This window comes from Mixophyes fleayi, chromosome 5 (assembly GCF_038048845.1).
Source record: "Mixophyes fleayi isolate aMixFle1 chromosome 5, aMixFle1.hap1, whole genome shotgun sequence".
In the NCBI taxonomy this organism is placed as follows: domain Eukaryota; kingdom Metazoa; phylum Chordata; class Amphibia; order Anura; family Limnodynastidae; genus Mixophyes; species Mixophyes fleayi.
Window position 1 is genome coordinate 139,215,995 of NC_134406.1, and position 13,707 is coordinate 139,229,701.

The window sequence follows — 13,707 nt, forward strand, 5'->3', positions numbered from 1 at the left end:
TAATTTATCTCCTTAAACAATCCTCTTGATGTATATTTTGTACAATGACACAGTATGTTACATAATGAAATATTTCAAACATTTGTGATAATTTTATGTCTTTAAACAACTTATGTCTCTGGCGCTAATAGAAACATATGCAGCTAGTTAATTAAACTCGGTATCAGGTGCAGCAATTCAGAAAGGAGACAGTGTTAGGTAGATATACATACATACATATACATATACATATACATATACATATATATATATATATATATATAACAAAACAAGCAAATGAATTGCGCAGAATAACCAATTCTAAATTTATTGGGAATCTAGCTAATACATATAAAAACATATATCTATAAGAGTGAGTGTTAGCTCTCATGTAAATACCATATAAAAGTTGGTAAATATCACGCATAATTGAATATATAACACAATGCAGCATAAACAGAAGGCAATTGAAGCTATAAGTTAATCTTCACAGAAAATACATTGTTAGGTAATTAGACAACGTAGTGAGCATCACACATATCAAATTGGTTAATCAAATGTAGAGATCCGGGTATAAAAGTGTGTACACTTGTTCTCATTTAATGAAAATTATGGATGTAAAAGTTACTCATTTATGAGATAGAGACTGTCCATTTCGTTATAATCCGGAGTCTGAATGAATTTTCTCTGGATATATTTGGTGATTCTTACTCTCAATTAGCCGCTATAGCGGTAAGAAGATATACCAATTGGGCTCTCATTATCTTTACCATTCCAGCTTCAAAGCACTATTAAGAAACCTGTGATCTATTTACTATAAGATCCGTATGAACAGCTAAAGGAACCAATTTTGTACACTTATTCCAGTGGAGTTATACCATAACTCTAAGAATATATGATAAAGATACACTCTCTTTTTTATCTTTATTTTTCAACTGGCTATAACAATACATTATCCGGATTATAACGAAATGGACAGTCTCTATCTCATAAATGAGTAACTTTTACATCCATAATTCTCATTAAATGAGAACAAGTGTACACACTTTTATACCCAGATCTCTACATTTGATTAACCAATTTGATATGTGTGATGCTCATTACCTTGTCTAATTACCTAACAATGTATTTTCTGTGAAGATTAACTTATAGCTTCAATTGCCTTCTGTTTATGCCGCATTGTGTTATATATTCAATTATGCGTGATATTTAACAACTTTTATATGGTATTTACATGAGAGTTAACACTCACTCTTATAGATATATGTTTTTATATGTATTAGCTAGATTCCCAATAAATTTAGAATCGGTTATTCTGCGCAATTCATTTGCTTGTTTTAATTTTATGTCTTTCACATATTATAAGAAAGCTTACTACAGATCACTAACATTCGGTGCTTCTGCTTTGGATGGATGATGCTACGTGATGGGTTGGAACTGGCTGAAGTCTTTGTTTGTATTTAGTATTTCCATTTCAGAAAGTGTGTACATTCGACCTGTTGGAGTTGACTGATTCATTTTACACAGAACATCTACCCATAATAATCCATAAAACATTCAGCCTCTCTGGGTATGATAAAGATGGTGATGGACCAGATGGATGGAGGAACATCGCTTTCACTTCAGCTTCATCTTTCTCCAGAATAAATGCAAGTCACCATTTCTTATCATGGACAGCAGTTACATACCATACCCACTGATGTCAGCAAATGGGAGCCGATACTACATTATCTTGAAGAACTGAACAATGACCCTATTGATCTTTTTGAAGTGTCCCAAGTTGTGTTCTGCAGCTGGCACATACTTTTGCAACTTTTGGTGTTTCAGAAAATAATTTACACATCCATTCTGAAACAGTTCTCAACCCCTTCTTATTAGAAGTATAATTAGCCTTTTTAAATGCTTTGAAACAATTAGGTACCTGTCACTTTCCTCCATCGTTATTCTTTTGTCAGGGAGTTGGGGAAATAATTTCTATGAGACATTGCGTAGAGGTGATAGGAGCATGTGCTGAGCTCTGATTGGTGGAGCTCATCACATGCTCCTCTGACCATGGAGATCAGAAGCAGCCTCATGGGCTGTGCCTTCTCTTCTCTGCCTGACTGGGTGACTAAGGCTTCTTCTTGTGAGTACAGTGTTGCTCCCAGTCTGCTGGGTCTCTCCCTCCCAGCACCCCTTCTCCAAGTTGCTGTTCCTTCCTAGTCCCAGAACACATTCTCCCAGTCTGATACTCTACTGTAATTAAACACTCCGCTTTTTCAAATGTGATACAAAAGGTCCAGGGTCAGGTAAGATTTGGATGGGCTTAAATTAGTGACCAAAGAGCTTTTCTTCACTAATTAAAGCCCACCCAAACCTAACCTGTCCCTGTAAAAGGCAGGCCTATTCAACACAACTGAAGTGTCTTTCTACAAAGAGTATCTTTCCACATAAGTTAACACACCTGCGCAGAAGTAGGAGCAGGCGTTGTCTGTAAAATCTTGTCCCCAAACACACCTAAAAGAGGAACGTGCATTCCTATAATCAAATGAACTGGAAAAAATATTGTTTTGTTGATTTTCTCAGATGTGTACTGCCTCAATAAATACAATTTTAATAAATCACTGAAAACAAAGCTATTGTAGCAGATGATCCCATCATGATCCCGAAAAACAATTTGGGGATTTAGTAACACCAATATGAACAATTTTTGAGATGTTTTTCAAAAAAATTTAAATATGGCTTTTTGAGAAAATTTTAATTTTGAAATTTTTATATTTTTAATTTTTATTGAAACATGATGCTGTATCATATGGAAGCCCATAAAAGAGGTTCAAAATGAGGACTTGCCCAACTTCTAGCTCAATCAGGTGAGCGACAAATACAATTTAAAAAAACATCAAAAGCAAGTTTTTCATTAAAAAAGTGCAACTTTAAAGGCGTATAACTTCAAAACCAATGCATATATCAGCCTAAGATTTGGGGGTTTTCTTTACACCCATGGCAGCATTTATTATACCAAATTGTATTGAAATTAGAGAATGTAAGGTAGAATTTTGTATAAAATTTTGTTGATTTGATGTGGAATGACCCTTTTGTATTGTTAATTCCTGTATAATAAACTATACTAACAAAACTACCTTGACACACAACTCAGCCATGTCATCTCATGGCACATTAACCTGGGTCAATATAGAGAATGCCCTGGCTTCAGACATGCCCCTGGACTACCTCCCCTGGCTTCCCAGGACCCATAGGCCTGCCTCGGTGTATGCCTGCCCCTGTATTTCATTCACTTTATCAACGTGGGACTTGGCTAACTGTCGCTTTAATTTGTCCCACTACAAGTCCAATCTGACAAGCTCTTCGGAACCACCCGCTATTTCCTCAGTGCCAGTCAGACATTCGCTAAATTGTAGAAATCGTACAAGTTTGACAGTGTCATCCATGGCATGGGTGAATCTGCCTGAGTATCCTATGAAGAAATATGCACTAAATACCACCTCCCCCCACGCAATTTCAATATCTACAAACCCGGAGATACATCCAAACCCAATCTCAGACAAGAAAATTTGTGCTCTCTTCCCATTTGAACGTAACTGCATTTACTCTGTAGGTAGCAAAGAGAACATCTCAATTCAATACCGTTCCATAACAGCCCCACCCACTTTAAGGTTTTCACCCCACAAGGAAGCATGTGAACGCAACCTCAAGGTCTCTCTGGACAGTGAGGAAAGGTCTGTCATTCATACTCTAATGTTAAAAAAAAAACCACACAAATGTAATCCTAGTTACAATTCGAGGACAATAATTGATAAGGCAAGTATTAAATAAACCCTGTCTTCAGAGGTCACATAATTAACTGTACACAGGAAGATGAAGACTCCAATCAAAGCGTTTCAATTGCATGTCTTCCATAGAAAAGAAAGGAGAAACTATTCACGAACCCAGGAGACTTGACAAATCTGCACTTTATAGGATGGCGACAAGAGAAAACCCTAATAAAAGTTTACTAGAAAGCACGATGGACACCCACGTACAAGTGGAGGAATATTCTAAGGACTACCAACTTTTTGGCTTCAATACAAGCCACCAAGTTTGACCTAAGCATAACACTGCACATCATCCCAAGAACACTATGCCTACTCAGAAACATGGTGGTGGGATTATAATGCTATGGGGATGTTTCACTGATTCAGGGACTGAAAAATGCATCAATATTGAGGGTGATACAGATGGATCAAGATATAGACAAATCATGGTGTAAAACATGCTGCAGCTTGCAAAAGACCTATGTCAATGACCCAAAATATGCAGCAAAAAACAATATCCTGGGGCACAGTCAAAATCAAGGCCTCAAATCAATCAACACACTTTAACCAACAAGATGGAAATCGAGCGAGTGACAGTTGCAGTGTCCAGTCGTGCAAAGTTGGTAGAGACTTAAATAGACTCTCAGCAGCAAATGCAGCTAAAGGTACTATTACCAATTACTAAAACAAGGAGGTGAAGAGTTATGTGATCAACAAGTGTGCTATGTAACTGAAAAGAAAAACATGTGAAATGGGGGTGAATTTCTAGCAACTGTATCTATGTACACCCTTATTGTAGCACTTTGCCTTTATATTTAGCAGGGCCAACTACAACTATCTACGTTTAGAATGTGTGAATGCACGTGTATGCTATGCCAATGACATAGATCAGCGACAAATCATCAAAGACCATCTATAAATGTCTGTTTAACCCTTTCTTGAGGGCAAACAACACTTAGCAGAATGATGTCACAATAGCCATACACTAAATCACAGTGCAACACAGGTTCAGCAACATCTAATTTAGTCGAGTTCAGACTCAATACAAATGACTAGTTGTACAAAACTAGGAAGTACACAGTATAATACCAAGAACCATGAAGGATAATTGGGTAAAAGGTCATTTTAAGTTTGTATGTGAATAGTCTTCTCTACCTCTAAGTGGGGGGGGGGCGTTATTTTTTTGTAAATACAAAAAAATAATGCGTTAAATTAGCCGCGATGTTCCTTAGAATTGTTTCCTCGCGCCCCATAGAAGTGCGAGCAAAAATTGAATTCCTCACTAAAGAATAGTAATTTCTTGAATACAAATCTTAACAGCTGCGGGGTCCCGAGTATCCAGTGAAAGAGTTTACAATATGGTAGAGCCACAGAGTGTCATTGCCAAGACTGAAAGAAACCATCAGCATGGCAAACAAATCAAGCATATGATGGTAATATGGAAAATTAACAAATTTCTATTAGATTGCAAACTACATCAAGCAGGATCTTCTTATATTTTGTAAAGACATAAAAATAACGCATTAAGAAAGGATTTATATTGCCCTTTATAAAGTACTAATGTATGTCCAGCACTGTACAATAAAGGATTATAATAAACCCCATTGCATCATCAATGTATTGTGTCTTGTATTTGCATCGTGCATGTGCAGATTGCAAGAACGGACCAGGAAACAGCAAAGACTAGGCATTAGAATGAATGAAGCTTACTTGTCACAGAGCTTTTGGCAGGAAAAGTTTCCAAATCCATCGTAGTTATCCTTATCCGTCCCGCACAACACATCTCGAGAGCTTCCGCCACAATAGCATGCTGAGAGATATTAAAACAAATCATTCATTTGCTGAAGACCCTTTTCTTATTACACATTAAATACTAGGCAACAAATATATTGCACAGGAGTTCATGATATTATGGATGGTATCTACATTACAATATTTGTCAGTTACAAAACGTTCAGGTTTGCATCTGGCAAATCCATGACAGCTCTTTCAAATGTATGTAAACTGTTTAAAACACAAATGCAGACATAAGAAACTAGTGCACAAATAGCTGTGAAAAACAGTACTGTAAACCTTAGCAACCTGCCATTTTCTTTCATTCTTAAATTTTATTTAAGTAAAAGAATAGACTCAGATGGATTATGTCATAAATGTACTGTAACCTCAAACATGGTCTTTGCTTAACTGAGACTAGCACAGTTGACTGTATATACTAGTTAGCCACCTGTGTAGGCTATGAGTAAACCCATTGGGTTGTAACTGCCACCTTTTTGTTTGCTTTTTAATTGTACATGCCCACCAATAGCATACCCCACCCTTAAATATTGCATTGATATCCTTGCCACAGTACCATATCCTCAATCTATTGTATTTGGAGAAGATCACACATTAATAAAATTAAGAACAGAGCCCTGGGAGAAATTAAAAGGATTATGGGGAAGAGAAGACAACAAATGGAACTTCTCCTGTATGGTGAGCTCTGCATCATACACACTAAAGTCCGCTAACAAGGACAGTTTTATACATCTATCCCCTAATTGACCTGCTATCTTTGAACATTTTAATTTGAAGCGGACAATTTTTTGAACAAAAATATGCAATATTTATATTTTATCCAATGTTACCATTAATGTCCTTTGGAATTTGTATAAAATATATTAAAATAGACATCACTTTTATATTAATATCTTAAAATAAGCAACATAATTACATAAGCTGTCACTTCTAAAAACATTATTCACATATATCTTTTAAATCAAAGCTTAACACACTGTGTTTTCTAAACATGACATGAAGTGTTCATAGAGAATCCCAATTACAGACATCTTTTCCACCTGCTTGGGGCAGAACATTCTAAGGTAAAAGGATATTTTGCTCAGCAAGTGAACTCTATAGTGTCAATCTCACAGAAGTAGTGGGGAAAATGTACAGGAGCCTTAAATTACTTTCTAACTACATGCAAAATGACTTAGGGCGGTCAGCACAGGGCTGAATTCACTAAAGAGGTCAGTCCCACAAAAAATATGCAGCCTCCGCACCCAGGATAAACCAGCTCTGTGATAAAACTATTCCCACACACATTAACTCTATCAAACTGCTCATCATTTGAAATGATCCTCCTAGCCCCAACTAAACTCTTGGGTAACTCGCATAGTATATGGAGGATGAAAACTATATTATTCAACGTTATTACCAGTTGGTTTACAATAGAATTGGTCTGGATCTTATAGCCTACAATAGATACAAATATAAACAAAAAAATACTTACCACCATACTTCCATCCAATGGAAAGCAGTAAATATATATTAATTATACATACACATATATACACACACACTAATCCTGAGCATTAAAACGATTAACTTTTATTTAATAGCTTAAGAAATTGCATGACACAAAAATAGTATAATTTCAATTAACATTTTACAAATAATGGTAAAAAGGCTTCTTGTTTGCTAGTCCATGAAACAAAGAAATCAGAAACGAAATTCATATCTTGTGCAGGCACAGACTAAAAAAAACCCAATTAAATTTTATCAAACAGAAAAGCTACGTTTCTTACCTTGGTGTATGCTGTGCTGGCAAGGCTGGCACTTCCCAGCATGACACACCTGATTACAGATGTGCTCTCCACAGTTCAACTGATTCCCACAAACATTTGAACAGTGCATAGTAGAGGAAAGCCCACATCGAATAGATTGACTGTAAAAAGAACAGAGAGTTGTTCTCGGTAACAAACTCAACTTAGTAACAGCATTCTGTTATTGTACAATAGGTATTGAATGTTTTGTAGTACTAAGAATGTATTAAGCCTTTGACGGGGTTAAACAAATGGGTGCTCCACATTTGTTTTTTTGTAATTAATATCCTCCAACTGATAAGGTGGTTTGCAAATTGTTATTACCTTTTATTCTGCCATATGGTAAAAAACAGCATATATTAAAAGCGCTTTGTACTCCACCCTTGATATAACAGACTCCCCACCATGTAGCAAATACAAAACCCCAGGTGTACAACCTCAAACCTGGAGCTTGATCACACCATGAGCTAACTGCTCTGGAAGACTGAAACAGTCCAGTCTGTACAATAGAGATCTATTAATGAGCACTGGACAGATTGTAATAAAAGTTGTGAGCTGCAGTGTCATTGCAGCAAAATGAGTAGATTGTCATATAATCCAGCTCACCCTGTCAGGTAAGGCAGGGATTCTTTGAAAGAGCACCCCTATATGCTACATGTTAGGGTGGACTGTTATTTTAAAAAGGGATTGTCCAAAAGTGGAAAGGTGGATTGTACTGGTGGAAGGAGATTTCAGCAGACATGTGTCAACTAAATATGACAAGTTACAGTAGCAGTCTCTTCCATCCCTATAGAAAATACTTAGCAAACAGCACTCTGCAATATGGATAATATATAGGCCTATGTGCATATTAGAACAACGCATGTAACCAAGGAAATGGAAAGCATTGTTTTTAACTCTATATCCAATCCTGATGTTACTAGCGTTCGTGAGCATTGCATTTTTCCCAAACGCTGCCTGCTACATTAATTTGCATTTATCACAAGCAAACAAACTGGAGAAGCCAACGTGACCTTGTGACCATTTTTACAAAAGCTTTCCTTTACATGTTGGGGTTTTACAGCAGAAAGCTTTACATTCTGCAGAGTGATGCATCTGCAAAGAGTATACCAAACACAAGAGAGTGAGCAAGCATATTTAAGAATACCATACTCCAAAGTTATTTGTACTGTTCAAGGGCTGTTATGTTTGCAAGGATTAAGTATATAGGTGTCTATAAAGCCAATTTATACATTCATTTTAGAAAACTAGTTATTGAAAACTTGAAGCATGTAAATATGGGGCTAATAAGACATTTTCAAATTTAAATAAACTTGTTCTCAGAGGATCGACAACAACATATTACTCATTACACTGTCATATGTCACTGCTAGGATGCCAAGGGAAACAAATGCACATTCTCCATATGGTTATTACATGGGGGAGACAGCATGGATATTGAACGCTCTATAAACTAATCAAAATGACTATAAAAAAGCATTTTGATATACAGATTCATACACACTGCAGAACTATTGAATGTGTCCCATGAATAGTAAAGATCTTCTATTCATGTCTAATGGGGGTAGGAAATATAAAAGGAAACTACAGATTAGTGATAAAGTAATGCTTGATTTATTTTTATTAACAAACTAAGAAACCCATACTGGCGTAAGCATTGTTATTAATATGGGGCAAATTACTATTTTAGCAATGTGTTGTAAGATTGTGGAGCTTATGCAGAGTGAGATGCATGCCAATTTGCAGTGTATCTCGCCTGTAATCAATCCGCACATAGCCAGAAAGTGGGCGCACAAATATATACCCCTAAAGAGTCTTGCGCGATTCTGGCACTTAGGCCTGCCCGTGCTCAAAGGGGTTGAATGGGAGAGGGAAGGGGTATCCAAACAGAGAGAGTACACTAAAGGCATGTTCATGAAAATACGTCTGTTGTAGGTGTATGGTTTACACCTGCTATAAGTCAACTGCAAACTTGCGTTGATTATGATGACTTATCGTAAACCAAGCGCATATGATACGGATGCTAGGTGGATGCATCTTGAGAAGCGCACCACTCTGCGTGCGGGCAGGAATCCAACAGTTTTCTGCGTTTTCTTTTTCCTTTCTCAAAGAGCTATTTTCTCCCATTGTGTCCAACTCTGCATCAGCATCTGTAGGTTTTAAATTTGCTGATCTAGTAATTTAGTAGTTAGGGATTAGAGAAAAAGTATATATATGCGTTTTGTTTTTTTATCCTCTGACCTTTTCACCTGTGACCTCCCAGCTCTTCCTGCTTTATGCCCCGGCTATCACTTTCTCTTTTGTGTGCTCAGTGGGCTCCAGCAGCTTTACAGCGCAGATCGGTCAAAAGAGAAGCACACAATGTAATTCTTTGGCTGGCACAAAGCAGGAGGGGGGTGTTACAGAATGCCAGCAGCAGATCTGAGATCAGAGAGAAGGAATGTGCAGTGTACAAACATGATTTTCCTTCTTCCTCTGAACGATTCCTGCTTACATTATTACAGCAGAGTCTGGATTATTTAGGCAAGCATTTATGCACCAGTGTCCTGCAAAGTTGTTGTTTATTTTTACTTACGCATATGAACAGACATTCTCAACAACTAACTCAACAGTTTCCGCGGATGGAAACCTCTCTGCTGAATTGCATTGTGCCTGTTTAAGTCTAACTTTCAAAGGCCAGTGGAAAAATCACATTGAATTGTCAGATTTGGTTTTTATTATACACTATAAAAGTTTATCTCTGCAGATATTATTGACTGATGTCAGTTTTTTAAAATAAATGTGTAGCATACTTGCCTACTCTCCCGAAATTTCTGGGAGATTCCCGAATTTCGGGGAGGGGGGTTCTACCGGACAAGTAGGCAAACCCCGGATTTTGTAAAATGCGGCAATTTGCGGCATTGAACAGAGAGGGGTGGGGCTTAATAGTCATTACATCATTATGCCCCTCCCGCGCTAATACAGTGACTTTTTGTATTTTATGGTAGGGACGGGGCTATAGTGACGTAATGACGCCGTCACGCCCCCTCCTATCCTCTGGCACTTGATCTGTACTCTGATCTCCTGGAGTACAGATTTAAAAAGTTGGCAAGTATGACGCATAGTATTAACTTATTCGGAACACTAAGGTTAACGTGTGTTACGGGACCACACATGCACATATTTTATTAACTGTATTAGTTTGCTCACCACTTTATTATACTATTAATACTTTGCTAAAAGGAAATAAAACATGTGATTTTCTTTTTTGCAACAACATATTATTTTTCAATATCCACACATTAGAATAGAATCCTTGCAAAAAAAATGCCTATGTAACCTGTATGATAATTGAACAAGAAAGAAAGTATCCTGAATTGCTAAAGGAAAAAGCAGCAGACTAGAAATTTTCTCCTTGAGATCACTTGATCTACTAATAAATGTATATCTCCCCTGGTGGTTATTTCTACAGATACCAAAATATCAACTCACTGTTGGTTCACCCAGGAAGACCTGCACTTATGGCCTCTCTGCGAGTTTAGTATATTGCAGTTGACTCATTTACCTGGTTCTTCCACATTCACAGGTTTTCGTCACAAAGGCAGGGCAGGAAGGGCAAGGTCCAGGATGACAGAGGCTGAATGCAACAAACAAAAAAAAATTATATTTCTATTGATGCTTATGTATACGATGCATACTTGGAAACTCAAAACACATAGCAATACAACTGAGAGGGAGTACATTCCTAAAACTCAGATCATGTAAATCTATTAGATACAAGAACTCTATCACTCCCTAGGCTCATGGCACACACAGATGCTTTGAGCGCCTTTGTATCTCCACCCAAGAAAACCCAGCACTTACACTCTGCATTTACACGGCCTGCTATTTGGAGAGAAGTATACAGTTCCAGACAGACTGCACCTGATATACTCTTTCAACGATGAGTGCAGACAAACGGAATATAAGCACTGGGTTTAAGCACTCGAGTGACATTAGCCTGAAGTGTACATGTATCTTACACAGTGGATGCAGCCACTTTGAAACAATATTCATGATAATGCAATTCTTTATGAAGTGAAAGTCTCAGTAATGTAGCAGATTAATTAGGAATTTATAGGATGCATTCTCATGAACATTGGTCCAGCCCACAGATTTAATGACCCACCAATCTGTTTGGCGGCTGGTGCAGTTAAAACCTCTATTAAATTCTTCCTGTGTATTACACATTACTGGATCTAAATTAAGTATTGCTTTGGTATCTGCACAAAAATATTTTCGCAACTAATGTAAAATTGCTCCTAATTTAGACTTTTATGTTCGTTTTTTCCCTCTGCTCTCATTATACCATCTTTACACACCTCTCACAGCAACATCCTCATATTTTCCTCATTCTCTTTAATTCTGCCACATGCTGTTGCCCGGTATACTAAAGGGTCTACTTTATAAGCAACCAGTGTAAAAACATTGCTCATCATGGGGCTCTGCATTGTATACAGGACACCATAAATGAGCGTTGCATGGTATACTGGTCATTAGCTGGGGCTATGTGGTATTTCAGCATAATTCTTTGAAAGTACTCCACAGTCTACAGCACTTCACAGCTGTAGGGCTATCATATTGGCAGCTTTAAAGAAAGCATTCACATAAAAGATTAGCTGATTGAAGTCATTGCTACATAGGACTTGGAAAAGCTTCTTACATATTGCAGGTGTGTGGGCAATCAAGGCCGGAGCGCTTCTTCCCACAAAGCTCACCACAACTATGAGGAATTTCATTTCTGTTCCATTCAGGGTTGTTTACTTTACCTATAATATACAGAAAACGTAATCGGTATTGATGGAAAGCACAGAAGGCTCGCTACTCTATGCGACCATGTACAAATAATTCACCACTCAAGAGATTAGAAAATACTTACCACAAAAGCAGGTGTATATACTTGGAGCTCGAGAGGAGACATTTTGACAGGCGGGGCATCTCCAACCACTGTTTCCATCTGAGGTGAAAAGGAAATTAGATGTATCTTCCTTTAGAAGGTATTTGTAAATTACTAAATTTTATAAATACATGTAGTGGCCAACAAAATAGAAACATTAATATAAAATCAATAGGGAGTTGGGACACAATTTGCAGCCAGTATGGCCTGCATGCATTATGGCACAGAGTTTACTAATGTCTGAAGTTATGATGGACGGATGCAGTACCATTCTTCCACAAGAAGCTCACGCAACAACGCCTGGTTGATGGTGGTGGAAAATACTGTATCAGGCGTCACTCAAGAATATCCCATAAATTCTCAACTGGGTTCAGATCTGTCAACTGAGAAGGCCATGGTACATGGATAACATCAGTGTCAAACCATTAGAGAAAACACATGCTCTGAGGATAGGGGCTTTTATCATCCTAAAAGACATACTGCAACATAAGGTGAAGATGAGCACTCAGTACCATTAAGTAGCAATAGGCACTGACCTTTCCATCTTAGGGAATAACTACATCCAAACAATGCCAGGAAAATGCTCCCCACATTACAGAATCACAAGAACACTTTACAGCCCTGAGTACTTCTTTCCATCAGTAAAGTTCTCTGAATTGATGCCACACTAGCACTTCTATGCTATGAAGAGAGAATATGGTGAAGGATAAATCATCTGACTAGATCACAGTCCTCCACTGCTCAGTAGTCCATTCCAGTGCTCTTTGTACCACTGAACTGGCAAACATACATTGCCAGTTGTGACGAGCGGTTTATGCAGTACAACCAAACTATGATATCCTGATTTGTGGAATTCGTGCTGGACCATTTTTAAATTAAACTTTCTGCTCCCGTTGATCTAGAGTTGCTCATCTATTTTGCTATGCACTTTGAATTAAAGCACTGTTATCCTGCTCCTAGAATACACAATTCTGTTAGTGGTTGCCCTTTGCTGATAATGTCTTCCCATTGGCGTTCCATAATAACAACACCTTAGACACCTTTATCATCATCATCATCACCATTTATTTATATAGCGCCACTAATTCCGCAGCGCTGTACAGAGAACTCACTCACATCAGTCCCTGCCCCATTGGGGCTTACAGTCTAAATTCCTTAATACACACACACACAGACAGACATTCAGACTAGGGTCCATTTGATAGCAGCCAATTAACCTACTAGTATGTTTTGGAGTGTGGGAGGAAACTGGAGCACCCGGAGGAAACCCACGAAAACACGGGGAGAACATACAAACTCCTCACAGATAAGGCCATGGTCGGGAATCAAACTCATGACCCCAGTGCTGTAAGGCAGAAGTGCTAACCACTAAGCCACCATGCTGCCCTTTATTCGTGAAACATTAGCAAGTTGAGCAGTCTTGTCAAACACAGTTTTTTCA

The 13,707-nt window shown here is 37.8% G+C and overlaps 1 protein-coding gene across 2 annotated transcripts in view; it reads right to left on the bottom strand.

Moving 5' to 3' along the window:
* Positions 1 to 13,707, bottom strand: part of NFX1 (nuclear transcription factor, X-box binding 1) — a 95,260-nt gene that overhangs the window by 62,502 nt on the left and 19,051 nt on the right. For both annotated transcript variants that reach the window (XM_075212883.1, XM_075212882.1), the window contains exons 4-8: positions 12,249 to 12,326; positions 12,033 to 12,138; positions 10,896 to 10,967; positions 7,334 to 7,473; positions 5,481 to 5,580 (exon numbers count right to left, since the gene is read on the bottom strand). In XM_075212883.1, the coding sequence (XP_075068984.1) occupies positions 5,481 to 5,580; positions 7,334 to 7,473; positions 10,896 to 10,967; positions 12,033 to 12,138; positions 12,249 to 12,326 (496 nt within the window). The remainder of the gene's footprint in view (positions 1 to 5,480; positions 5,581 to 7,333; positions 7,474 to 10,895; positions 10,968 to 12,032; positions 12,139 to 12,248; positions 12,327 to 13,707) is intronic.